The sequence below is a fragment of the Cucumis melo genome, chromosome 12 (assembly GCF_025177605.1).
Source record: "Cucumis melo cultivar AY chromosome 12, USDA_Cmelo_AY_1.0, whole genome shotgun sequence".
NCBI classification, from domain to species: Eukaryota; Viridiplantae; Streptophyta; class Magnoliopsida; order Cucurbitales; family Cucurbitaceae; genus Cucumis; species Cucumis melo.
In genome coordinates this window covers 21434910-21461235 of record NC_066868.1, presented here as the reverse complement: position 1 = coordinate 21461235, position 26326 = coordinate 21434910, and the positions used below count along the sequence as shown (strand labels likewise).

The 26326-nt window shown below is 30.8% G+C and overlaps 2 protein-coding genes and 1 long non-coding RNA gene across 3 annotated transcripts; all 3 read right to left on the bottom strand.

Moving 5' to 3' along the window:
- On the bottom strand, window positions 1-6927 carry LOC103488153 (protein ALTERED PHOSPHATE STARVATION RESPONSE 1). Its single transcript, XM_008446750.3, has 5 exons — window positions 4972-6927; window positions 3794-3978; window positions 2058-2281; window positions 1341-1671; window positions 1-629 (listed from the first exon to the last, which is right to left on the bottom strand). The coding sequence occupies exons 1-5, from the start codon at window positions 5771-5773 to the stop codon at window positions 174-176; spliced, it is 1998 nt and encodes a 665-aa protein (XP_008444972.2). The 5' UTR covers window positions 5774-6927; the 3' UTR covers window positions 1-173.
- Window positions 6928-14759: 7832 nt separating this feature from the next.
- On the bottom strand, window positions 14760-16440 carry LOC103488160 (transcription termination factor MTERF8, chloroplastic-like). Its single transcript, XM_008446762.3, has one exon. The coding sequence runs from the start codon at window positions 16322-16324 to the stop codon at window positions 15176-15178; it is 1149 nt and encodes a 382-aa protein (XP_008444984.2). The 5' UTR covers window positions 16325-16440; the 3' UTR covers window positions 14760-15175.
- A 4816-nt stretch (window positions 16441-21256) lies between these two features.
- LOC103488168 (uncharacterized) lies at window positions 21257-24716 on the bottom strand. The gene is made up of 3 exons (XR_007815903.1): window positions 24245-24716; window positions 21893-23258; window positions 21257-21788 (listed from the first exon to the last, which is right to left on the bottom strand). It is a non-coding gene; the product is annotated as an uncharacterized LOC103488168 (long non-coding RNA).
- Window positions 24717-26326: the final 1610 nt, after the last annotated feature.

Sequence of the window (26326 nt, the reverse complement as noted above, 5' to 3'; positions counted from 1 at the left end):
TGCAGAAAATTATAATTTAATTACTTGATATAAATTTGGACTTCATGTATTGGTATGATGGTTAAACTGACATCCAATAAAACATAGGAAATTTTGTGCAGAACAAGTAAAATTCTGTTGATAAAGAAAAACATGTTCGATGGGCCCATTACTATCCCAAAATGCTAACAAACTCAATTAGTAGAGCTTACTGTTGCATCATTACAACATTCCTGGGGTGGTGTAACATTACTACAAACAGACTCCATACCCTGTACAGAGAAACTAGCAAATCCCATAAGTGCCTGAAAAACATTGGGGAGGCCTGTTTTCAGATGGTTTGAAGTCATGGCTCGGCTAACCTGGATGGAGTTTAGATATTTGGCCTTCTCGGTCTCGACAAGTTGCTTCAAGGCATCGGTTTTTGCACGCTTTAGCATCAGAGGATTCTTGGAGTTCAAATTGTCATTTCCAACTTCAGACAAAGAGTTTCCCCCAAGTTTCATTTCCATATCCGCCAATGAGTGCATCTCTTTTTGAAGTCTCTTATCCAGCTTTTCGTATTTCCTTTGGAGGTTTTGTTCCTCCACTTGCTGGAGTAGTAGGGAGTTTATGGCTGACAAGAGATTCTTGATGGCCTCTGAAGTTGCCTGAAAGAAAGACAGGGAGGGAATAGAGTGAAGAACACAGTAGGAGGAAAGGAAGGGAATAGAAGTTTGATGATTTTCGTGCAAAGTAAATGGGAAAAATTCAATAAAATATACTTAAAGTGGGCCAATTTTTAATGTCTTTTAAGTAATTAAAGGTGGCAGAGGCAAAATATTCACTTGGTGAGTAGAAATCTACCAATTACATCTGTCTGTAATGGCAATAATGCACACAAGCGAGTAACACAAAAAAGGAAGCCACAACAAAGGAGAGCCAACCAAAACACACAATAAAAAAAGTTTAATAAATAATTGATAGTTAAAGGAAGATAAAAGAAGATTACAATCTTTCAGCATATGATTAGACATACAGAATAATATAAAGTATGATTTGTCAAAGAAGCATCTTATCTTCTACCGAAGATAAATTTCAAATATGCTCAATTACAGCCAAAATGAGCATGGTTTAGCATTTAAAGCATATCTACGACCTTCTAAGATAATGCGGTTTATAATTTCCTAACCACGTGTGATATGATATTCTAAAACGATATGCTTAATTTAGGATTGAATTTTGATCTTTTTGTTTTTTAATTTTGAACCAACTTTGAACTAAAAGATCAACATTTACCATGACAACATTCTCCATTGAGCCATATCTTTAATCATCAGAACAAGGCCAAAGTATTCACAAAATTACACCCAGATAAGTACCTTGTCAGGTAATCTTTCAAGGGTATCCTGCCATTTTCCACAGATGTTAAGAACCACAGATGCACAGACACTCTGTCTATCATGATCGACAAGGAAGTCAGTAAGTTGAGTCCACCTACAGAGGGTTTTTACGTACTCTCGCTGATATTTTACGAGATTGCAGAAGCTGCTGTACCACACAGTTATCTCAGCTGCAAGCTGAGCTGTGGCCTGGCGATGGTAATCTGTACTTAGATCAATGTCATGGTTGTTAATATGACGGTTCAACTGCTGGGAGATTTGATTCTGAACTTGATGGCATTCAGACATTATCTTCCACATGTGCAATAACCTGAATAAAAATGAAAAAAAAAATGAAAAAGGACGACGATAGATAATTATAAGACTCAGTTTGCATGAGAACACAGATCTTTGCCAAAAGGCCAAAGGCAGAGAGATTATTTTAGCTTCAGTATAGCTTTTGCAAAATTTGTGCAATTGTTAGTAAGCAGGTTTGGCTCACGAAAGATATGCAGTCTAAAAAGTCTCCAACTTCCTTAACAGGGAAGAATGAATGAGGATGAAATCATTTAGTGGGGAGAATAGATGAAGGCAACCAAGTCAGTCGTCGTTCATATTCATTCAGAAAGTGGCACTGTTGAACTTTCCTGTAATAAGCATATAAAAGGAAGGTAAACTTTTATCGCCAGGACTCAAATAAAACCTTTGTGCATTTACCCCGAAGTTAAAGCAACCAGTTGTGGATACAGTTCTTCATCCATTAGTGCCAATATAGAAGCACAATGTTCACCTATAGCTTGCCGCAGACGTATTATGTCAGACTCCAAACCCTCAACAGTCTGGCGAGTTTTCTCAATTTTGGTCCAATCATGATGTTCATCCTCTTGTTTTTGTAGTAGCAAAGCTTTCTTTTCATACTCTAGATTGGTACCTTCTTCTTCCTACAAAATATGAAAATTTTATAAGAAAAAAGGACAAGAAAATCTCAATAAAACTTATGAAGGATATAGAATCATATGCAAGTAATACTTAGATTTGAAAAGAAACAAAATTACTGTATTTCTTCTATTTTCTGAATCAAATACAAGGTCCTCTTATTTCTGAAGAAAGGTCATCAAACAATAAGAAAAAATAATCACAAAAATAATACACACACACACACACACATACATACATAATACACAATCAACATTACAAAAGATATATAGGAAATTCAACAGTGGATGAATAACAACTACCAGTATTATATATCAATCAAACCTGCCTTGAATTGGCATCATTTCATACTAACGTAAGTTACAGTCTTCAAAAACAATCTACAAGGCTAACAATAAACAAAGTCCATCCATGAAGTTACAGCAGCCAGTAGGTTCCAGTTCAAAATACCAGTTCAGTAAAGTTCACTGATAAATGAAAACAGTTGCTCCGGCTATCTACAAGACTTCCCAGCAAAATAAGGTACCGGTCCTGTGAACTCAACCTCTAAGGAGTTGTTTGGGGCGCTAAGTTGATTAAGTTAGTGGTTATTGTAGTCTATGAGTTATAATAGTCCATATTTTGTGATGAGAACTATTTTAGTATGAGTTATAAAAGTCTATATTTTGAGTGCAAATTATTTAGTCTACGTAGGAAATAGTAAAGACTGTACAACAAGAAAAAGAAAGGATGAGTAGAAAAGAGTAAACATCGTAACAAAGAGGGATTAAAAATAGTAATAGTGCAGTTAATTGTTGGTTATATTATAATAGTTAGAAACACCAACTATTATAATTGAAATCCCAAACATGAAATCAGCTATAATAGCTCACTCCAACCACTTGAGTTAGGGGTCCAAACACCTCTTTGAAACTTGGTCCACAACTTTAAGATATAATGGACAAATCACGAAAATGTTCTCAGGTAAGATCAAAGGAAAATTTTGATCGTCATCATGGAGATTGAGTGTAACAGAATATTAGAAGGCCATTGCTCAACCACATCTTGCATATCAGGATGTCTTTGGTGGACCTCGCCTTGCATATTAACACCCCCAAAAATCAGGCACAGAGCGGAAACTTAAATTCTTTGGGCAGTTACTTTCCACATGGCAAGAGCAAGTAGTTGTTGGGAGAACAAGGGTAAAAGATTCAAATTAAGCTGTCCTGGATTAAGACGTGGATGAGGAATTTCTTCATCATGATCAAACTCCATCAAACGTTCAAGAGTACGATTGATTCTTGGAGCAGATATTAATCTTAAAGATGGTATCATATCAACAACTACAAGATGATCGTATAATTTTTTTCACAATATTTCACTTTTTTGCTATCATCTATTTCTGTGGGACATAGGTCACCATAGCCTATAAATATTATCGCAATGATGAGACAAACAAAACATATATTCTGAGATTTGGCACAACAGTTAATATCAGTAGGGTTCTTGTATTTTATTTTTTTTCTTTTTCTTTTTACCTTAATGTCTTTTTGAAGTCTTTGCTCTGCTGCATAAAGCTTTTTTAGGGTGATACAATGAGCTCCAGGTTGGCACGGTTCATTGGGACCAAGAAACTCAACTGCATCTGTTGCAAACTGAAGTGAGTTAGATGACCACCTCCGTGATAACGCATTGAAGACTTTAGCAGAATTGCTTCTCTTCCCTGTAATCATAGGATCAATAGTTGCTTGAGGAATTTGCGAGAAAGTAATGGGAACTGAAGCATGATTGATGGTGAATTAAAGTAATAGAGGTTATGAAAGAAAATATGATATTTTCCCTTTTTAAACCAAGAAACAAAGGTTTAGAGTTTATGTCTAAAGATCTCTTAAATTAAAAAAGTATCTAAGAGGTTTATAAACTTTCAATATTGTGTCGAATAGATCTTTGAACTTAAAAAAGTATTCCAAAGGGGTTTAAACTTTCAGTATTCTGCTAATAGGTCTGGAAATTTAAAATACCAAATAAACTCGTGTCAAGGTTCTTGATTGGTGAGTCATTTTTCAAAGGTAAAAAATCTATTAAACACAAAAAGCTCACTGAAATAAAAACCTACTAGGCATGACATTGAAATTTTAGACTTCTTAGATACTTTTTAAGTTTAGAGACTAAATTAGTAACGGAAGCATTGCATTATCTGAAACTACGGTTAAACAAAAGCCTGAATCTTATTGGTTATCCACTTATTTTCCAAGACATCAAAGTATGCATCTCAAAAACAAGAAAAAAGAATGTAACATCCTGTGGAAAATGCCAGCCCTAAAGAAGCCAAAAGAAGTCGACTGAGACCTCAACCACAAACTAACAAATAATATCAGCACATAACAAACACAAAAGAGACTAAAACAAAAACACCGGCATAAAAAAAATCGAGGAGTGCTGAATGCTTTCAAGGTTAATTGCAAATGCATTGGAAGGCAAAAGACTACAATTGCAGGGGGGATGCATTAGTAGTATGCTCAATATTAACTCCTCTAAATAAGTTCGATGCCATAATTAAGGGAAAAAATGAAACCATACCAGATATTTTTTTTATTTTTGGAAAAAGGAAGTGTTAATTTTTCATCCGTTTCAAGGAAAATCAAATATGAAAGTTAAAAACGAGATCAACTGCATAAAGGAGACAAAGAAGTGAATAACGAAAGAGAGTATTTACTCTTGTTTTCCCTGAAATTATGCGGTGGAAAATCATTTCCAACACTGACATCAATGAGAACTGCTATTTCTTTTATACCGGCCGATGCTTTAAGAAAATACTCATCGAGTTCCTTGACCACAGCTCCCAAGGTTTTCTTATTTTTCCATGATATCAAGCCCATGTCTGTAGCCACCTTCATATGCAAGCTACTCGTAGAAGAAATACTACTTATCAATTCCCTTTGCTCTAGACTCTTAGGTACTGGATCCACAACATCTTCCACAGCTTCCTCCTTCTTATCCTCTTCCTCAAATTCGCTTCTAGTCTCTGCCCAATTTTCCTCTTCAACTGGCCCCACAGTTTCACTCTTTTTTTGTTGATGCACAGCAGAATGCTCGAAAGGATCCCAATACTCCCAAGATGAGCTCAAGATTGGAGGTGATGGAGAGTGATCATCCTCATCCTCATCCTCATCGATAACTATGCTTTCTTCTTGGGCAAGCTCATCCTTTTGTGCATCTTCAGCTCCATGCTTCCTCAAATCAGGGCTAAAAGGTGGAGGTGGGGGTGGAGAGGGAGGCAAAGGGGGAGGTGGTGATGGAGGAGATGCCAAGCCATAAATAGTATCTTCAAGCTCCAATGTTTCAGACTCAGTAAATTGTCTAAGGGTTGCACCTGTATTTTTCAATGCCCTCAAGTAAGCTAGCAGGGAATCTGCAAATTCTTTCCTAAACCCTATTAACTGTTTCATTAGCTTCTTCCTCTCCCTACAAGCCTTCACTCTCTCCTCCTCATCAATACTTGAGGCAGCACAACCCATTTCACCAAATGGATACCAAATAAAAGATGTCTGCTATAGAATTTCAATCACAAACGCACCAGAAATAGTAGACCCAATTGAAAGAAACTCAAGCAGAACAATCATTAAGGAGAAACGCTGATACAATCAAACCCCAAAGCGAGAAACTCCCTAATAATAAATTCTTATTGGGCTTACCTTTGACAATGTTTGAATAAACTCAACTGCCCCACAGAATCTCCCTCTTCCAAGTTTAAGTGATTCGAAAACCCAATCAAACGGCTTAAAATCCAATGTTCGTTATAAAAATTCACAACCAACAATACCCAAGTGACCAAATTACAAGATCCATGAAAAGACAAAGAGATACCAAAATAACCGGACAATGCTTTTCTCAGCTGGGGTTCAGACTTCAACTCCTCTTATTGTTCTACTCGAATCTTCTATGCTCAAACTCGAGCATTACGATTCACAGCAGCTTGATTGGTTCAAGGATTCGCAAAAAAGACAAAATAAGAAGAATAAACAACCAGAATCACACAGCTTCAAAACCCCATTACTCTCACAACCAAACAAACAAAGCAGTAAAAAATACAAATGTAAGAACCAGTTTTAAAAAAAAAAACGTCCAAGACCCCTACTCTGAGAAATCTCGCAGAAGCTATTTTTAATTGATGAAATGGTAGAAAAAGAACATTAGAACGGTGGGTCTGACAGTAGAAGGGTGTCAGCTGCAGAATCCACTGCCCAAAGAAGAAGAACAAGAGAAGGCAAGTGATAATGCGACAACAACCATAGGTGGTTTATGAGAAAAAACAAATGGTGAAACGGAAAGGGAAATTTAGTGTAACGTCGAAAAAGAAGGTTGTGAGTGTCCGTCGCCTTTATGTGTCCCTCCTTTTTACAGATTACAGAGAGAAAAATGAGAAAGAAGAGAGAGAATTGGGAAGCTCGAAAATCGAGAAATGAGAAGCATCCAATGAATTGGCTTGGTTTAGCTTTAGCTTAGCTTAGCACCTACCAACTGCTATTATTATTCATAACCCATCATCATCATCATCATCATCGATGGTGTTCGGTTTCTTTCTTTCTTTCTCTGTTTCTTTTACATGAAGATTGCTCCAAAATTCCTTTGATTCTGCTTCAACTTTCAAACCCAACATATATTCTGTTTCACTGTGTAGTTTCTTTAAATGGTTTGCCTTTATTTTTAAATACTTAAATGCCCAATTTCCTTTGTTTTATTTGGTTTACTAACGATTTTGTTCCTTTATGTAAAAAAAAAGGATTTTATTGTTTTTTTCTACTACTTAATTTGAAATTTTATTTTAAGTGATAAAATTTAGTAAAAGTATTTACAAAATATATCAAAATATCACAATTTATAACAATAGATACATAATTAAATATCACTTTGGGGACATTTGTAAAAATAGTAAAAAAGTGTACGATAATAGAACACATGTCACTACATTTTTTAAATCGCAAAAATAGCAAATTTAAAAACAGCTTTTTGGTAATCATATATTTCATTACATTTGTCATATTTACAATATAAAAAAGAGTGCTATGGACTGCTTTTTTTTAAAAAAAAATTATCATCTAAGTCAATTTCTCTAATTTATATATATCTATATTATTAGTCTAAACAATATTTTATTTTATTTTACTATATTTAAAAAAATTCAATCTATTATTCAACTTAAAATGTCAGGCTTGCTACATTTTTGCTGTCATACCCTCAATTATTCAATTTAATGCTTCTACTTTTTGATATATCTTAATTTAAATAAAGGTAATGATGCAAAAAAATTGGTTTGATGATAAAGCAAGCAAAAAAGTCAAAATTTTTACCTTTTAAAATGTGGGACAAAAGTCATTTTACACTTTTAAGAATAAATCTTTAAATCAAATTTTCGATAATTTTAGAAGGTCCAAGGGAAATTATAAAATAGAAAAAAAATAATCAAGAGTCACCATATCTGGCAGAAGTTCTTTTTTTTTTTTTTTTTTAAATGATGGTGTCTTGTATTTAATTTTAATTTTGACTTTTCAATTCTATTATTGAAGTTTATCTTTTAAGCTTCTTTAGGGGGAAAAAAAAAAGTTAAGAACTTTTAAGACATAGACATTAAATTTAAATACTATGACATGATAATTACTTAGGTGGACAAGGAGTCAATAATTTGCCACTATTTAACATAAAGGACTTAGACTGGTTCCATAAATTAAAAGTGGATGGGACAAAAAAATTATGAGGAGTAGGTAAGGTAGAATACATTCTAAATTGTATACTCTTTTTTTTTTTTAATATTGCCCATAAGCAAATAATTAAGAAGACAACAAAATATTTTCTTAATATTCTACCATTTTATTTTTAACAAATACTTGTAAGGAAGAAAATATAAAAAAGAAAATGTTTTCTACAAAGATTATAGAGAATATTTATGGTATTGAATGAGAAAATACTGCAACGTGACAAAGAGAGGATACATCATTCCACAAAAGGTAAATGGTAACATATTTCATAAGAACAAATAAATCACACATTAAAATAATAATCTTATCACCTCCCACAAGCGAACAAGAAGGAGCAACAATACTGAGCTTGACTTTCAATTTTGTGAAACAAGAAGAAGGAAGGATCTTAGTCATGATATCAACCAATTGATCTTCAGAAGGAACAAACTTGATAGTGAACTATTTCTAAGCAACTATTTCTCTGATGAAGTGATAGACATCTATCTCAACATGTTTGGTTTGACTATAAAGAACTAAATTCTTGCAGTCATGTAAGTTCCACTGAAATTGTCAAGAAATAGTTGCAGAGGAGGAAGAAAGTGAAAACCAAATTCAAACAAAATTGATTGAATCCACAATAACTCGATTGTGGCATTTAACCTACCATGATATTCAGATTCAACAATTTGATATGAGCATGACCTGTTTCTTTTTTCTTTTCTTTTTTTACTTCAAAAAACCAGGACAGATACATAAGTTGTTGGTGCTTTTTTTGTCATCTAAACAACTTGCACAATTGACATATTGTGTAACAAGTTAAAGCACGGGAGACAAAGATCTCATGTTCCATCGAGTTCTTAAGGTAGCACAACAAACGTTTTGCAGTTTGCATATAAACATTTGTTAGAGCACGTAAAGATACTGACATAATTTGTTCATACTAAAATTGAGTTCTAATCAAGCAACGGTTCAATACTGTAAATCGGATATTTTATTAAATTAAAGCTGTTTTGAAAACTTATTACAAAAATATTGCTATTTTGAAATAATTAGTACATTTAAAAAAAAATTAAAGAAATAAAAATTTAAGAAGTGGGCGACTCCCCCACCAATTTCTCCAATTCTGTTTAGTTTTAAAAAAAAATTAATTATTATATGCATGTTTTAGAAAACTTAAAGGTTTAATTTTGAAAAAAAATGCAGATTTTAATTTTTAACTATTATATATATATATATATATATATATGTTTTAAAAAAATTAATTGTTTAATTTTGAAAAAATGCAAATCTTAATTTTTAATTGTTATATATATATTTTTTAAAATAATATTTTAAAAAATATATGATTTTAATCATTTTAGAATCATTAGTCGTGAAAGTATGACCAAAAAGTAAAGATAATATCAAGTTTGATCCTAACCTACTATAAATTAAGAAATTCATATCCTAATTTTGATAGTATCAAAATAAATCTTACTCAAATTCCCTATAATGGTGTCATATGAGTTATCTAAATGATGTAACGTGAGGGTGGTACGTTTTCTTTGACTAAAATTTGATATCGTGTGTATGCTACATGTACGTGTGTGCAACGTGTAGGGAGTAGTAAAAGGGTGAGCATGGATATTGGGAAGAGATTTACGCGATCATGTACCAAATCTAAATGATTTTGATAAATAATCGTTTAGATTTATGGTGGAAGAAGAAGAAAGAAGGACACGATATTGATAATGAAAAAAGAATAATAGGTACATCGTACATACAGTGGTGGTTATATGCATTTGACTTTTTGCAAAATTTACTTTACTCACAGTCACATACAAATGCACTATTTAAATTTCACCGTGTAGAGTAATCATATGGTCATTTGTAAACAACATAAATGACACATATTTGTTGTCATTTTCTATATAAAAACAACAAACAATATACATAAATAATTATTATAATAAAACTAGAATCAAATTTGAATTAATAAAAAAAGCACATAGAAAAATAAAATTAGATTGAATCAATAAAAAAAGTAATCACATATATAAAACAAAAAATATATATTTATGATCCGTGTAACAAAAAAAAATTAAAAGTCCACGAAGCCACTCAATATTTTCGTAAATTCTAGATTTGCTCTTATTTGTTTTAAATTTCACATTATCTTCTTTATATTATTACTTTTCTTTCTCCATATCCCCGTATCATTTAGATAACTTATATTATAGGGAATTTGAGTAGGATTTATTTTGATACTACCAAAATTAGGATATGAATTTCTTAATTTATAGTAGGTTAGGATCAAACTTGATATTATCTTTACTTTTTGGTCATATTCTCACAATTAATAATTCTAAAATGATTAAAACCATTTTTTTAAATATTATTTTAAAACATATATATGATAATTAAAATTAAGATTTACATCTTTTTCGTAATTAAACAATTAAGTTTTTTAATATATATATATATATATAATAGTTAAAAATTAAAATTTACATTTTTTTCAAAATTAAACCATTAAGTTTTTTAAAACAATATATAAATTATTAAAAAAAATTAATTTTTTTTTTCTAAAACTAAACAGAATTGGAGAAATTAGTGGGGGAGTCGCCAACTTCTTAAATTTTTTTCTTTTTTTAAATTGGTCGCTTCTGTTTTCTTTTTCTTTTTAACTTTTTTTTAAATGTACATTATTCTTCTAAATTGTTTCAAAACAGTAATATTTTTAATAAGTTTTGAAAACAGCGTTATCTTAATAAAATATCTTTACAAATCAGTAGCTACTAGGGCCCTAAACTTATTTCGGCTCTAAAAAACAAATAGTTGAGTCGATAATAATTACGGAGGAGTTTGAATCTTTAGTTGATGCAAAGGTAATAAATTTTTTAAATTTATTTGTGATTACTCACTCAATCCAACTCTTCCAAATTATCTAAGTTTCCAAACACCCCTTAGTTCATTCTAATTTAATTAAAATACATTCAATTTTTATGACGATTACTTTCTAACCTTTATTATGTTTCATTTGAATCATTGTACTATATAATATATAACAATTTAGGGGGCGTTTGAAGTACATAGTGGATTATTATAATATGTGGTTATTATAGTATGTGCATTATAATAATATGTCGACTATTATAATTTGTGTTTGGGATGTAGAGTATTATAGGCTAGGTTGTTATAGTCTATATTTGAGGTGCATATTATTATAAACCTGTGGTATATTATGTTTATTCTTTTTACTATTATTTTTTGGCATACATATATTAGGTACATGAAAATACCGTTTTTTAAAACACAAAATTTGAATTGTAACTTCCACTTATTAATACAAACTAGTTTGGATGCACGTCTTCTACAATTTTATATTATAACATATTGGATAGAAATTGATATGTGATTTTAGTAAATTTTGTTAATTAGGTTGTTCATTTAATAAATTTAACTACAATCTCCACGTATGACTATTGACAAGCTTAACAAGTAGATAAAACAATTTTGCAAGAAAAAAAAAAGCATAAGAAAATGTATTTTAAAAAATATTAATAATTATAATTAAACTAAAAGTGTTTTTGGAATGACTTAGAAAAAAGTTTGTCGAGAAACTTCTCAACCCTTGTTACAAATAGCCCCAGGGTTGAAGAACTAGTAGTGGCACGTGGGTTTCTTGAAATCCTAATTTTAATCCTCAACTAAAATTAAACCTATTCCCAAACAAGGAGTGAACTATTATAGCCCACTACTTCACTTCACACTAAAATTTCTATATTATTGAATAAATAATTTAGAGTTTTACATAAGAATATGCATGGACCTCAAAGAAACCAATAAAGGAAAATTCATTAATAGAAAATATCAAAAAGAAAAATAATATTGGAAAATACTAATAATTCATAAACCCTAACTTTCCTTTAACAAGTAAAAATTAGTGTTAAAACTTGAGATCTTTTTCATAAATAAATTGATATAGCAAAAATAAGCCAAAATATATTTACAAAATATCATTTGTCTATTTATGATGAAACGTAGTAGTCTATAAGGTCAATCACAATAGATTGTTATATTTTGTTATGTTCATAAATATTTTTAGAAATATAACAAAATAGACATTGAATTTGATGCGAGATTCTCTCATCATCTCAACCGTTCATATAAAACTTTTTGTTATATTTAAAATAATTTTGAAACACGTTTTTTTATTATTCAAAACTAAATTTGATGATATGATAATTGTGTTTAAAAGTGTAAATATAAATATTAAAATAATTTTGATAATTAAATATGTGTTTCAAAGCAATGTTAATCATGATAAAAGTAATTTTAGTCATTTCGAAATCGCTCTCAAATATATTGAAAGTTTCTGTAAAAACAAATGAACTAGAAATTATTAAACTTTCTATGAAAACAAACGACATGAAAGTTAATTTTTCAATTGTTTGTTTACACTGTAATGGACAAAAAAAAAAGTATTTTAACTAAGCATTCAAAAAGTCGTGCCACACTTGGATGATGAAATCCACATTTAGATGCAAACTATTGTATTTTAATTATAACAATCTATATATAAAGTGTAGATTATTTTAGTTTTTGTAGGAAATAGTAAACAATATAAAAAAGAAGACAAAAAAGATATGATGAGTAGGAAATGGTAAACATAATAATAGATAATAAAAAATGTAACAAGAAAGTGATGTGAAATAGTTATATCGTGGTTAAATTGTAGCTTATATAAATAGTTGAAAAAAATAAACTATTATAATTGGAGATCTACACATGAAGTGAGTTATATTCCGTTGACTTCAAATTGGTGATCCAAATAATGCACCTTGTAGCTTTAGTTTAGTTATATGTTTCCATCATTTTTATACCTTCCTTTCTGGTAAATAGTTGTTTTTATCTCCGAAGTATTCACATCTTCAAAAAGTGATTGGGCTTTTTTTTTTAAGAGATCTATTTAATTTTCTAAAGTCTCCAAGTCTCTACCCTCTTCTCTAGATATGAATGAATGAAATGAAGGATGAGATCCTATATCTAAATACATATACTTCGGCTGGACATTACTTGGGCTTAACTTTGGTTGACTTTTGGCCAAATTTGTGGGCATGTACTTGTTTGGGCTTAAAAGCCAATTAGTTTCAAATTATTTAAGTTACTTTTTCTTTTTAATGAGCTTCAATGCTATTAGCTACTGAGGGACCAAAATTAAACACACATATAAAATATTGAGATTTGAATCTTCAAACTTTAAAACTTATGAACTAATTTGACTGAAAACGTAAACTTCAAGTACTAAAATTATAATTAATTAGCGGAAATAAATTAGAGACAAACATAATATATGAAACAATTTAACAAAGTAAGTTGATATATATATTATATAACCTATTATAAACGACCAACGTTACAAATTGACTTTTTAAGATTAAAAAAAAAAGCTTTTATATGAATAATTGAAGATACCTATATTTTTGAAGCCATAAAAGTAATTTCCTTTCAACTTCTTATTACTTTCCTCACACAAATTCAAACTTTCATCGGTTAGGAACAATGTCGTGGATCCTTTTCATAAAATTCGGTAATTAGATAGCTGAGATGACGGGTTGCTTCCGTAGATTAAAAAAAAATCACTTGGACATGCCTCTGCCAATCCAATCACCACTAAACCCACAACACCCTAGACTCGTGCAGGGTCTTTCCTCACCTAAATTGGACCCTACTAGCGAATGTTTGGCCATGTTTGGCCAAATCTCCAAGATGAAGGCATGACGTTGTTGAAACTTGGGTTTGGCTATCACTTGTGGTGATCTCGAAGGACAAAGATTGGCCATTTAGATAGGAACCGGATTGCCAATTGGCCCCCAAATTCCTTGACATTGAGGTCCAATTGCTTGATTTAGAGCCTTTAATAGATATTGATATGATGTCACTAGCTCCTCCCACATTGGTTATTAGAACAAATTCAAAATAATCTCTACCATTTATTGTGAATCTTACACCTCCTCTCTTTTTGCAAGGAACCGTATCATGATTAACGATGTTCAAATTCATTCATGTTAGAACTATATATGACATAATTTCGTTACGTTTCAAATTTATCGATGAATTTGTTCATAAAAATAGCACGTCTTTTAATTAGTACACGGCTAATAGTTAGATTAAGGGATCGTTGTTTGGGGTCTCAAAACTCTCAATTTGCTAAATTATTTACTATTTGCTGCACTTTTTGCTATTTGACTTATTTTTTTATTCTTTGCTACAACGTTTACTATTTTTTTATCAAACTAAAATAGTCTACCCAATAAACTCATATTATTATAATTCAAATTAAAACAATCTACGCCCAAACACAAACCATTCTAATCAAAATATAAAAATCTAAGACTATAATAACCCAATCTTTGTTACAAACACCTTCCTAAGTGACAAAAGTGGAATAGCAGAAGTTGCAACACGCAGCAGCAACATTTGTTAACTTAAAGATAAAGAAAAGGAATAACTCGAATGTCTAAAGAAATGTACTATAAATTATAATAATGGTGTGTTTCTTCTGAGTGAGATTTACTTGATTCGACGTTCTTGATATGAATTTTTGTATTTTGTTAGATTATTAACAAAGATTATCTTGTATTTCACAAGAGTCAATGATAAATAAGGTTAGACTTTTTTTACTACTACAAATAATTGTATGATATAATCATAATATGATAAGGAAACAAATGAGAAGAGGATCGAATCTTGAGTTTGCATATGTAGTTGAAATCCAAATATATACACTAACCAGATGAAACCTTTTGCTGATTTATAAAAATGAATAAATTCTTCAAGATACAATAATCTTCCAAAAGGGAGCGAGAAAAACCCAAACAAAACAAGAGATACAAACTACTTCTCTTAGTTTATGGAAGAGGAACTCCCCAATCATCAATGATAATCCCTAAGAATACCAATCTTTAAAATTAAGCATCATAATTAGTTACTTCTCTTGGCACAGTCTCATGCAATTTGGTAAATTCCTAAAAGATCAAAATGCTATAACTATCATATGTCGGTTATCAAATCACAGTTCTAAGATCTGTGAAATCTCACAAGTTTTGCACATAAACCTACAGTCTCTCTCTCACAGAGTGAAGTGCAGAGTTGGTAGCAGAATAGACAAATTACCCGAAGTGAAGAGGAGAGTTTTCATTATATCGCCATCTTCTTCTTCTCCTGGTACATCTCTAATAGATGGGGATCTTTTGAAAGATACTTCATCACAAACTTCTCCAAGAACTCATGCTCGGGTCTTTGCAATGCTATGCCAAAACTCTTCCTCTTGATAAAACCTTTTGATATCAGGTGCTGAACGATAGACGACCTCGGTATCACCCTCTTTTCAAGACTAAGATTTAGCAAAACTGCGTACTTGGAAATATCTTCCCGTGTCCAGTCCCATTTGTTCATAAAGAAATCCAACATCCTCTTTAAATGCTCCTCGGACCGTTTCATGAAAAAAGGCTGCTTGAGAAACATAGATTGAAACTGCTCATCTGACCACCCAAAACTTTTAAAAAGATGCACTTTCGATAACCATTTGTCCTTACTCATCGATGAAATCATACACAGCCCATGAATAAACATCAAACTCGAAGGATTTAACCCTATTTCCTTTGCCTTCTCGACAATGTCAATAAAGTTTTCCACATCCCTGGAGAGTGCAATCGGGCGCAAAGAAAGCATTTTAGCAATGTTTGAATCGAGCACACCGTTAGCTCTCAGTACTTCAATATTAGGAGCCATAGATTCAGAAAAAGTTTCCAAAACCCGAGTCCCACCTCCAGCAGAAAAAAGCAAAACAACGCCATCAGTAGACCCAAAGAAATTTCTGAGAAAATCAATACATGGAACAATCTGCTTGTCCAGGCTCCTACAAAGAATATATGGGTCCCTACAGATTACGTTGACGAGTAAGTTACCAGATATGCCATTTTTGGAGAGAAACTCCAACTTGGGCTTGAGTGTTGTGTCCGGATTGGCAAGAAGGAGGCGGGATTGTTTGCTAAAGATGCTGGCAATGTGGGAAGGTGTGAATCCATAGGCGTTAAAGAGTGCAAGAACAGAGTCGGGATCTGCGGTTGGTTTGAGACGGGTTTTCTTGGCAGCGGCTAGAGCTGAATCCTTGGGGAGGCCGATGGTGTGGACGAGGTAATCGAGTGTCCGATCGTTGGTTGATTGAGGGGTTTGAGAGAGAGAAGAAAGGAGTTTGAGGCCAATCTTGGTGTTGTTGTGCGTGAAATTTTGGAGGTCTTGAGCAAAGAGGCGTAGTAGAGAAGGTTTGAGGAGAGAATTGGCCATTGGAAAGGGAAAGAAGAGGTTTCGGTGGGCATGTAATTGCCGATTGGCGGCTGCTACTTGTGACCATTGGGGTTCTGTTTTCTTAGGGTTCAAAATCGGGCTGTTTTGAAAACTTATTACAAAAAATATCGCTGTTTTGAAACAATTTACAACAATAATGTACGTTTTAAAAACATTAAAAAAAAAAAAAAAAAAAAAAAAAAAAAAAAAAAAACACAGAAGAACGCTTGACCAATTTAAAAAAATAATAAAAATTTAAGAAGTGGGCGACTCCCCCACCAATTTCTCCAATTCTGTTTAGTTTTCAAAAAATTATTATATACATGTTTTAAAAAACTTAATGGTTTAATTTTGAAAAAAAAAATGTAAATTTTAATTTTTGACTGTTATATATATGTTTTAAAAAATTTAATTGTTTAATTTTGGAAAAATGTAAACCTTAATTTTTAATTGTCATATATATATTTTTTTAAATATTATTTTTAGAATCATTAGTCGTGAAAATATGACCAAAAAGTAAAGATAATATCAAGTTTGATCCTAATTTACTATAAATTAAGAAATTCATATCCTAATTTTGGTAGTATCAAAATAAATCCTACTCAAATTCCCTATAATAGTTTCATATGAGTTATCTAAATGATGTAACGTGAGGGTGGTACGTTTTATTTGACTAAAATTTGATATCGTGTTTATGTTACATGTACGTGTGTGCAACGTGTAGGAAGTAGTAAAGGGGTGAGCATGGATATTGGGGAGAGATTTACACGATCATGTACCAAATCTAAATGATTTTGGTAAATAATCGTTTGGATTTTTGGTGAAAGAAGAAGAAAGAAGGACACGATATTGATAATTGAAAAAAAATAATAGGGTACATCGTACATATAGTGGTGGTTTTGCTTTTAAGTTTTTGCAAAATCTACCTTACTCACAGTCACATATAAATGCACTATTTAAGTTTCATCGTGGAGATTAATCATATGGTCATTTGTAAACAGCATAAATGACACATATCTGTTGTCATTTTCTATATAAAAACAACAAACAATATACATAAATAATTATTATAAAAAAACTAGAATCAAATTTCAATTAATAAAAAAAGCACATAAAAAATAGAATTATATTAAATCAATAAAAAAAAGTAATCACATATATAAAACGAAACAAAAAATATTTACTATCTATGTAACAAAAAAAAAATCTACGAAGCCACTCAATATTTTTGTAAATTTTAGATTTGCTCTTATTGGTTTTAAATTTCACGTCATCATTACTTCTCCTTCTCCATATCTCCACGTCATTTAGATAACTCATATGAAACTATTATAGAGAATTTGAGTAGGATGTATTTTAATACTACCAAAATTAGGATATGAATTTCTTAATTTATAGTATGTTACGATCAAACTTGATATTATCTTTACTTTTTACTCATATTCTCACGACTAATGATTCTGTCTAAAACGGTTAAAACCATATATTTTTTTAAAATATTATTTTAAAACATATATATAATAGTTAAAAATTAAAATTTACATTTTTTTCAAAATTAAACCATTAAGTTTTTTAAAACATGTATATAATAATTTTTTGAAAACTAAACAGAATTGGAGAAATCGGTGGGGGAGTTGCCCACTTCTTAATTATTATTATTATTATTTTTTTTTTATAAATTGGTCGTGCATTCAACGCTCGACCTTTTGTTTCCTTTTCTTTTTTCGTTTTTTAATTTTTTAAAAATGTATAGTATTCTTGTAAATTATTTCAAAACAGCAATATTTTTGTAATAAGCTTTCAAAATAGCATTATTTTAATAAAATATCCAAGCTATTATGTTAATACCATTCTCCAATAGATCCCCATTATGAATGGACAAATGTGTTCCAAAAGCCATCGGAGAGTGAATAGGTTTACAACCACACATTTTTGCCCTTACCAAGGGATCTAAAGATATACTTGGATTAATATAAATGCAGAATCTTTTGTGCATTACACTTGAATACCAAGAATGAAAGAAATATCACCAAGGTTCTTTAAAGAAAATTGCACATTAAGATCTTAAAAAGATTGTCGAATAAGAGAAAAGATATTTTATGTGATCAAAATATCAACAACATAAATCAAAACAATAATAATTGAACCACCTTGATTGAAGATAATCATGAAAGAATTGGTCTTTGCACTAACAAACCCCCCATGCCCCCTATTTTGTAAGACATGGGTCTTGCTTGGAGAACTAGGTGCAAATAGAGATGTCCATTTATCTTGTGGATTAGAGCTCTAGAAGAATCTGTCCCATATAATCATGGAAATATTTTTTTTCTTAGTTGACCGTAGATCATGGGTTGCATTCCCCGTCTCCAGCCCCGATTTATATATATATATACATATATTGAAATAGATTAAATTAATCAAAAAATATTTATAAAATACACTAAAGTATCACAATCTATTTAAAACAGACCAAAATAGACTATTATCCATGTCAATCTCAAATAGACACAGATAATAGTCTATCTTTTTATAGTAGTCTATCATGATCTATCACACATAGTGTCAAACCTTCTCTCGAACTACCTGCTAGCTTAACTCGAAAGAAGGTGTGAAGCCGACATCGTTCTCCTCTAACGATACCTGCCGACTATGTTGAACCTTTGAACTTGATAAACATACTAACCTTATACATAAAATACTTTACATGCAACACAACATAGTGGAACCTAGATAACCCATACAAATACATGAAGTGCAGCCCTCGAATAACTCACTTTTAGAAAACAAACCCAATAAAGACATCATAGCCAAAGACATATCGAACAAGGGTTTACACAACCACAACACCTAGAGCTTACACAAATTGTAAACTATCTAATTTTTACAAGAACATTTACAACATAACAAAAAAAACTTGATGTATAACTCCACCCACGTATTAATAATCGATCTGGAAGATTTTAGCAGACTATGGCAGTCTATCAAGCATTGGGAGTTCGATCTCTACTTGAAAAGTGGGAAAACATTTTGAAAGGGTAAGCTATAAAGCCTAATGAATGACTAAATCTAAAACTGTTAATCTAGTAAGGAGTACATGATAAACCTTAAATATATAAATCTGTTTAATCAAAGCATTAAATATAAGAGTGTAATGATAACGACAATCTCAAATCCTCGACAAGTAGGTCATTAGAATCTAGCGAGGCATATCAAGTATATTAAACATTTTAACTAACATGACAAATCTACATTGTGTAGGGCACGCCCAATACAACCAACGTTTACTAGCTTTACGATGTAGTGGGGCTCACCCAACACTCCCATCACTTTTATCGTAGTGGGGTCCATCCATCTCTCATGACAACATTGTTGTCACGAAGTACAATCAATATCAACAATGGAATCTAACCTTTGTGCACACGGTACCTTACAGCCTCGAGTTCAATATCTCAGTCATGTAGTCAAATAGAAATTTCAGAAAGTCATATGAAAACATTAAAACATTAAAACATGTCTACGTATCTTTATCTTTTGTAAAACTCAAGCTTATTCAACTTGCTCATGGAAAACTGAAAATCTATAAACAATACTTACTAATACACACCTTGCTTAAAATGATATCATTTCAACTATTTTTCAAAAATCCATAAATCACGTGTTCATATATAAATTTTATTGTAAAACCTAAGCTCAAAAATTGTGTTTGAAACCATTCATAAAAATCATGTATTATTCGTAAACTCAAATTCAAGCATATAAAACATTCAATCATAAATAAAAGTTTAGGAATCACTTTCGAAATCGATTTTGTCACTCATAGCCTTGTGCTAGTTTTCTGGTTTGTAGTCTTGGCTTATTTTTTCTTGATCGGTCAAACAACCAAAATTGAGCATCGGAACCTTAAACAGTCTTGTCTTTCTATACTAAACTTAAGATGACTCACAGACGACAACACTCATCAATTCTAAACTTTAGAAATAAAAAAACATTTCACACTTTTACCAGAATTTTCTGAATTAAAAAAAACCTAACTTTAAACACTCATAACCTCCTCAATACTTGACCAAAATTAATGTAATTTATATAAAACTCTTCATTTTGAAATCCTCAACAACTTAGTTTAAGGAAGGAAAACGAGACTCCCACGAATTGTTATAAAAATCGCACAAAACACATGTATTTCAAATTCGCATCTTCTACTAACCTCTTGTTTGCTTCTAAAATTAAACCTAATTTCATTTATTTTTGGCTTACGAGTTCTTTATGAAAGTCATAGAAAGCTTAATAAACCTTCTAACCATATCAAATAGAGCTTCTAACTTAATCTGTACACTTTGGGCTACTTAAAACACCAGAGATTATAAAAATCTCTGTGACCTTTTTTCCACTTCAAAAATCATTAACTTAACATCAGCATTTGCTCAGGCTTCCTTCATGAAAATTATTAGAAAATGAGTAAACTTTTTTTTTTTAAAAAAAAGAAAAGCCTTGCCTTTTAATTCCTTCTATGTAGCTGAAACCAATTTAAAAACTAGAAATGTGCAAATCACCCTAAGCTTTTGCCATGACTACCTCTTCTTCAAGTTTTCTTCGGGTGCGTTTGGTTTGTATTTTTAAAAAATTGTTTTTCCAGAATATATTTTCTTTTAAACACTTTTTTGAAAATAAGTTTAAAATTTAAACACTTACATGTTGGTTAGATTTTTTTATAAGTGTTTATAGATGAATTTTATTTGGTTTGTAATATAACAAAAATGTTTATACTTAACTCAAATTACCATAAAGTACTACTAAATAATATTACCTAATTTCATAAAGAAATACACATATTTTGATTTTTCAAAAAGGAATATACTTTGAAATTAGTAGCATGTTATCTTGAAACTAATTGTTTTAAAATTTTGAAATTAGTAAAGTTAAAACCAAGTATTATTTTTTTCGTATTAAATTTTTTAGATAATTTTATTTTAGTGGTAGAAGTATCTTGATACTTAAATTCATAATCATAAAAATTATAATTGATCTCCAACAACAAAACATAATAATAATAATAATTTTTCTTAAATAATATAATATCAACTAGACATGAGAAGTTGTGCAATTCGATCACGTTCTTCATTTATCTCCATTTCACGAACTGAACCTCTATGCTCTTCATTGACGTCCTCATAATTTATTTCATCATTTGAAGGTCCGTCATAAGGCTTGAACTCATAATTTGTTTTTGAACGAACCCTTATAAAGTTATGAAGAGGCATTGAAGCAACAACAATTTTTACCTGTTTGTCAAATGGAAAACTATGCATTTGCCGAACAATTCTCCATCTATTCTTCCAAACATCAAATGTTCTTTCAATAGTGCATCTTAATGAAGAATGTCTATGATTAAATACCTCCTTCATGCCTCTTGGTTGACTTCCACGTCGAAAATCAGCAAGATGGTATCATTCACCTCTATAAGGACCTAAATCAGCAAGATAATATTTTCCTAAAATAATAAAGTAAACACTTAAAATAAATATTTAAAAAATATAATAAACATTAATGTATTTATTCTTACATACTAACCTTTGGGTGGATGTGGAAACCCTAAATGTGGTCTTCTTAATGCCTCCACAAAAATTCGAGCATCATGAGTAGCTCCTTCCCATCCAGCCCAAACAAATGTAAAACACATGTTAAAATCACAGACTGCCATAATATTTTGGGTGGTAATACTTTTTCGACCAATGTACGGTATATGTCTTCCTTTAGGTGCTACAACCTACATATGAGTACATCAATTGCTCCAATACAATCTTTGAAATACGGCCAATATCTAGTTTCTTATTTAATCTTATCAGAAGTAGTTTTGAATTGTGGATCTATAGGCTTAATTGCATCTACAACCATATGACAAATAACATCTAACACTATATTAAACCACTTTGATACAGTCTCACCTAAGAGTTGAAATCTTTCTTGAACCATTCTATTTGAGAAATCGTGACTGTAATAAGAAACATTGCAAGAGCCTCTTCCAAAGGCATACGTTTGGCTTTACTAAAGTTATATTGTTGTTCAAATACTACTAACAATTTCTGAAATATATGTTTTTCCATTCTAAATTGTTGGTGACATCTATCCTCGTGACCATTCAAGATCTCCATTACAAATTTGTAACCAGTGTGAGAAGATGTCCAACAAGGCTCTTTGCAAACATGCATTACAAAATGATGGACTACATCACCACATCCCAATTTTACTAATTGATCGAGTTCATATTCAACATCCCTTTCGTCATAATGATCATTGCTATCAATATTGTAATTATCAGATGACATCTGAAAGGCATAAAGACATTAAAAAATAAAATTAGAAACCAAAGATCCTAACAATATAATATATTGCTATCATTGCTAAGTATTGTAATAATCAGACGACATCTGATAAACATAAAGGAATCTAAAAACATTTATGAAAAACATAACGATAAAACATTCATAACAAAAATAACACTCCAAAATGGTAATTATCTACAAGCAAACATTTTCTAGAATATAAGGTCGTCAAACTTTCTTTTGCTTCAACCATGCAACTTGAATCTCAGGCTCTTGTAGCGCTACAAACATTTCTCTACTTTCCCTTTTTGTAAAGATATCTGCATCTTTCAAGAAAAGCTCATCACCTTTTATAATTCTAGGTATGTCCCGTAAGGCATTCATCACTTCAAAAATACTGCAACCTGGAAGATCTCTTCTCCTATTATCTATTGATCCACATACACGTTCCAACTGATCACAAAGTTTATTTGCAACATTACCTTTTGATCCTATTTTTTTTTCTTTTCTTTCCTTTCCCTTGAGTGTAATCAGCAGTATGTATCGACTATTCTGTACCATTAGTATCATTATGCTCCATATCCTCATATGTATCATCATTTTCTCCTACATGTCTAGATGAATTTCCTTCATTACTTTGAGGTACAAATTGTCTTGAATTGTTTTTCTTTTTCATCTCTATTTGTAGTTATATTTATGGACATCTATTGAAACAAAAAGGTGGATTAAGTAACATCATTTTCTATTTATTAGAACTATAACAGAATTAAAGCAGAGAACACACGAACATTAAAAACTAAATATTTTCTTAGAGTTGTTAATCCTTCTGCATTATCTAAATATTTCCATTCAGGCCAGAATGACAAAGACAAAATACTAAAGTGGCTCAAAGGAGTACTGTTTGAACAACTTCAAACTTTATATCAAGTATTTAATTGGGACATTTAAGTTCAAATCCTTGAAAGCAAAGTGTAAATCACTCAAGAAATCAGAAAAGAATGAACATAGCATAAGTATTCGCAGTATAGAAGAAATTCATAAAGCTGCAATTCAAGGACTTTTCATTTTGGCCCAATAAATCTTATCATATTCAAAGGAAGAGGTAACTTAAATTGGTTGCATGCTGCTCCATTTAGAGGCTAAAAGCACTAGGCATCCTAGGATTTAGAAACTTGAAGATGGCCTACGTATGAGAATTAAATAGAATCGTTTCTCCGGAAGATTAGTAACTCAGTGACTAGGTTAATGGAACCATTTCTTTCAGAGGATTGATTTTACAAGATTATAATACCTAGAGAGAGTGAAAATTAAAACAAAAACACAATTTGATTCGTTTGTTCCAACAGGGTGGGAAGTGTTGGGGGAGGGTTCAACAAACTTCAACTTCTACCTACGAGAAACAATTGGAAAATTCATAGAACATTCAAACACGTCGAATGCGGAGCTTAATTGTAACCCACATCTACAAACATGCCTAAACTAAGAACCCACATGCCAAAATTCAAGAATTTCCAAGTATCACGCAATGGGAAGCTCCAAATAAGACAATAAGAAAAAATCATATCAATAATGCCAATAATCCCAACCAAAATTTACTAACCTCGAGTAGTTTGATGGAGGAGGTGGAAGGAGGTGCTTTCGACAGTAGATCAAAAATGGGGAGGAAAATGAGAGAAGAGGGGTAATGTGGAGGGTATATTAGTAATTTTGATATAAGGTGAAAAAACTCAATTTTCCATCAATCACCTCAACTTCATTTTGCAAAAATGTGGTTTTTCAGGATTTGTCCAAAATATTTATAAATCATTTTCTAAAAAATGCATTATTTTAATTTGTCAAACACTACAACTTTTTTAAAATAATTTTTTTTAAAAATTAAGCACTTCATAGTCCTAACCAAACACCCTTTATTTCTTTCAACCTCAAAATCAAAACCATTTTCTTTTTCTTCTTCCTCTAGTTTTCTCTTGAGCTTACTCTAAAAATTGGGTGAAAAAGGATGGAGAAATGAATGGAAAGTTGAAAATGACAGTGGATACAAAAGAGAGAAACAAACTACAAGAAAGAAAGCTTTCCCTTTTCCACTTTTTCTCTTCCTTTCAAATTCTTATATATATATATAAATATATCTCGTTGCATTAACATACTTCCTTCCATGTATCACAAAATTATATTTTTTTAACTTACATGATCTATGAAAAAGATAAATCAATAAGGGGACACTTTGGGGCACATAGTGGGTTATTATAGTCCGTGTTTGGGGTAAAGAGTATTATAGTCTGTGTTTGGGATGCAAAGTATTATTGTTATATTGTGTTTATTTTTCTTCGCTAGTATTATAGTATGGATGCAACAATTTTGTTCAAGATCGTGTACCAAGATCTTTATATTTGGTATGGTACACGATCTTGAACCAAATAACACTTTGAAAAAAAGAACAAGATTTATGATTAATTGAAAACAAAGATCATGATTTTTCAAAAAAAAAATTACAGAAGAAGAGGAGAAAGAAGATGGAAAGGAAAAGAAAATTGCATAAGAAAAATAAGAAAGGAGATGGAAAGGAAAAGAAAATTGCAAAAGAAGAAGAAAAAAGTAGATGGAAAGAAAAAGAAAAATTGCAAAAGAATAGAAGAAAGAACATGAAAAAAAAAGAAGGAATAAATCTGAGCCGTAGAAAATTCAAAAGCGACAAGGACAAACATGAAATATTTAAAAAATGGTCGGCTTCATCGGTTTTTTGTTTTTGATACACAGACCATAAATATTTTGATGTTTTGTTATATTTATAAAAATTAACCTAAATTTAATATATTAATTAACTTGAAACTTTTATTTATTTCAAATTAGGAGTGTATAATTGTAATTAATTAAAATATAAGGAAATTAAATATAAGGATATATTTGTCTAGAAATATTTTTCTTCCATCTTGGCTGTTGAAGGATAAAGTTGGGTAGAAATCTTCCATTTTAGTTGTTTATATGTTATAGATTATAGATATGTCTATGGAGTATTTAACCTTTGTTCAACAAATTAAATTTTAGAAAAGATATATAACCATGTATTTCTCTAACATGAAAATCGTAAAAGAAAATTGCATACGATAGACAAAAAAAAAAAAAAGAAAAAGAAAAAAAAACAACCCATAGCATAAACCTTAAACTTTTATATTTATGTCAAACATGTTAATAAAATTTTAAAATATTTAATAACTTTCGAAACTTTCATTTTTGTGTTGATATTCCTAAATTAAAAAACGTCAAATTCTCAAGTCTAATACACTTTTTAAATTTTAAATTTGTATTTTTCTGTTTGAAAATCATGCTTAATTTTACTTAATTTCTTAACATATGGTTTTCATATCTATTAAGAAAAAGTTGAATTTTTAGCATATTAAAAAAGAATTAAAAACTACTCCTTTTTGTTTTCTTTATTGTGTTTAGTGTCCCATTTTTTCGTTTGGGTGATATTTTTCTTCTTTTCCTCATTTTTAACGAATTCATTTGAACCTCAAGCATAGAACATATAACTTAAAAAGGCATAAGCATTAAACATTGGATATTGAGTAAACTTCTATATCACAATGTGTGGATAATTCTCAGGATCGAATAGTTAAATAAATTCACAAAGTGCTAATCAACTAATGAGAACATTTTCCATCATACCTCAACAATTGGTTGC

Coding starts and splice junctions, on each gene's coding strand:
- LOC103488153 (XM_008446750.3), bottom strand. CDS start 5,773: ATGGGTTGTGCTGCCTCAAGTATTGATGAGGAGGAGAGAGTGAAGGCT. Junction 2,282..3,793: donor GACTTCAAAAAGACATTAAG/GTAAAAAGAAAA, acceptor CATATTTTGTAG/GAAGAAGAAGGTACCAATCT. Junction 1,672..2,057: donor CTGGTTGCTTTAACTTCGGG/GTAAATGCACAA, acceptor ATTTTTATTCAG/GTTATTGCACATGTGGAAGA.
- LOC103488160 (XM_008446762.3), bottom strand. CDS start 16,324: ATGGCCAATTCTCTCCTCAAACCTTCTCTACTACGCCTCTTTGCTCAA.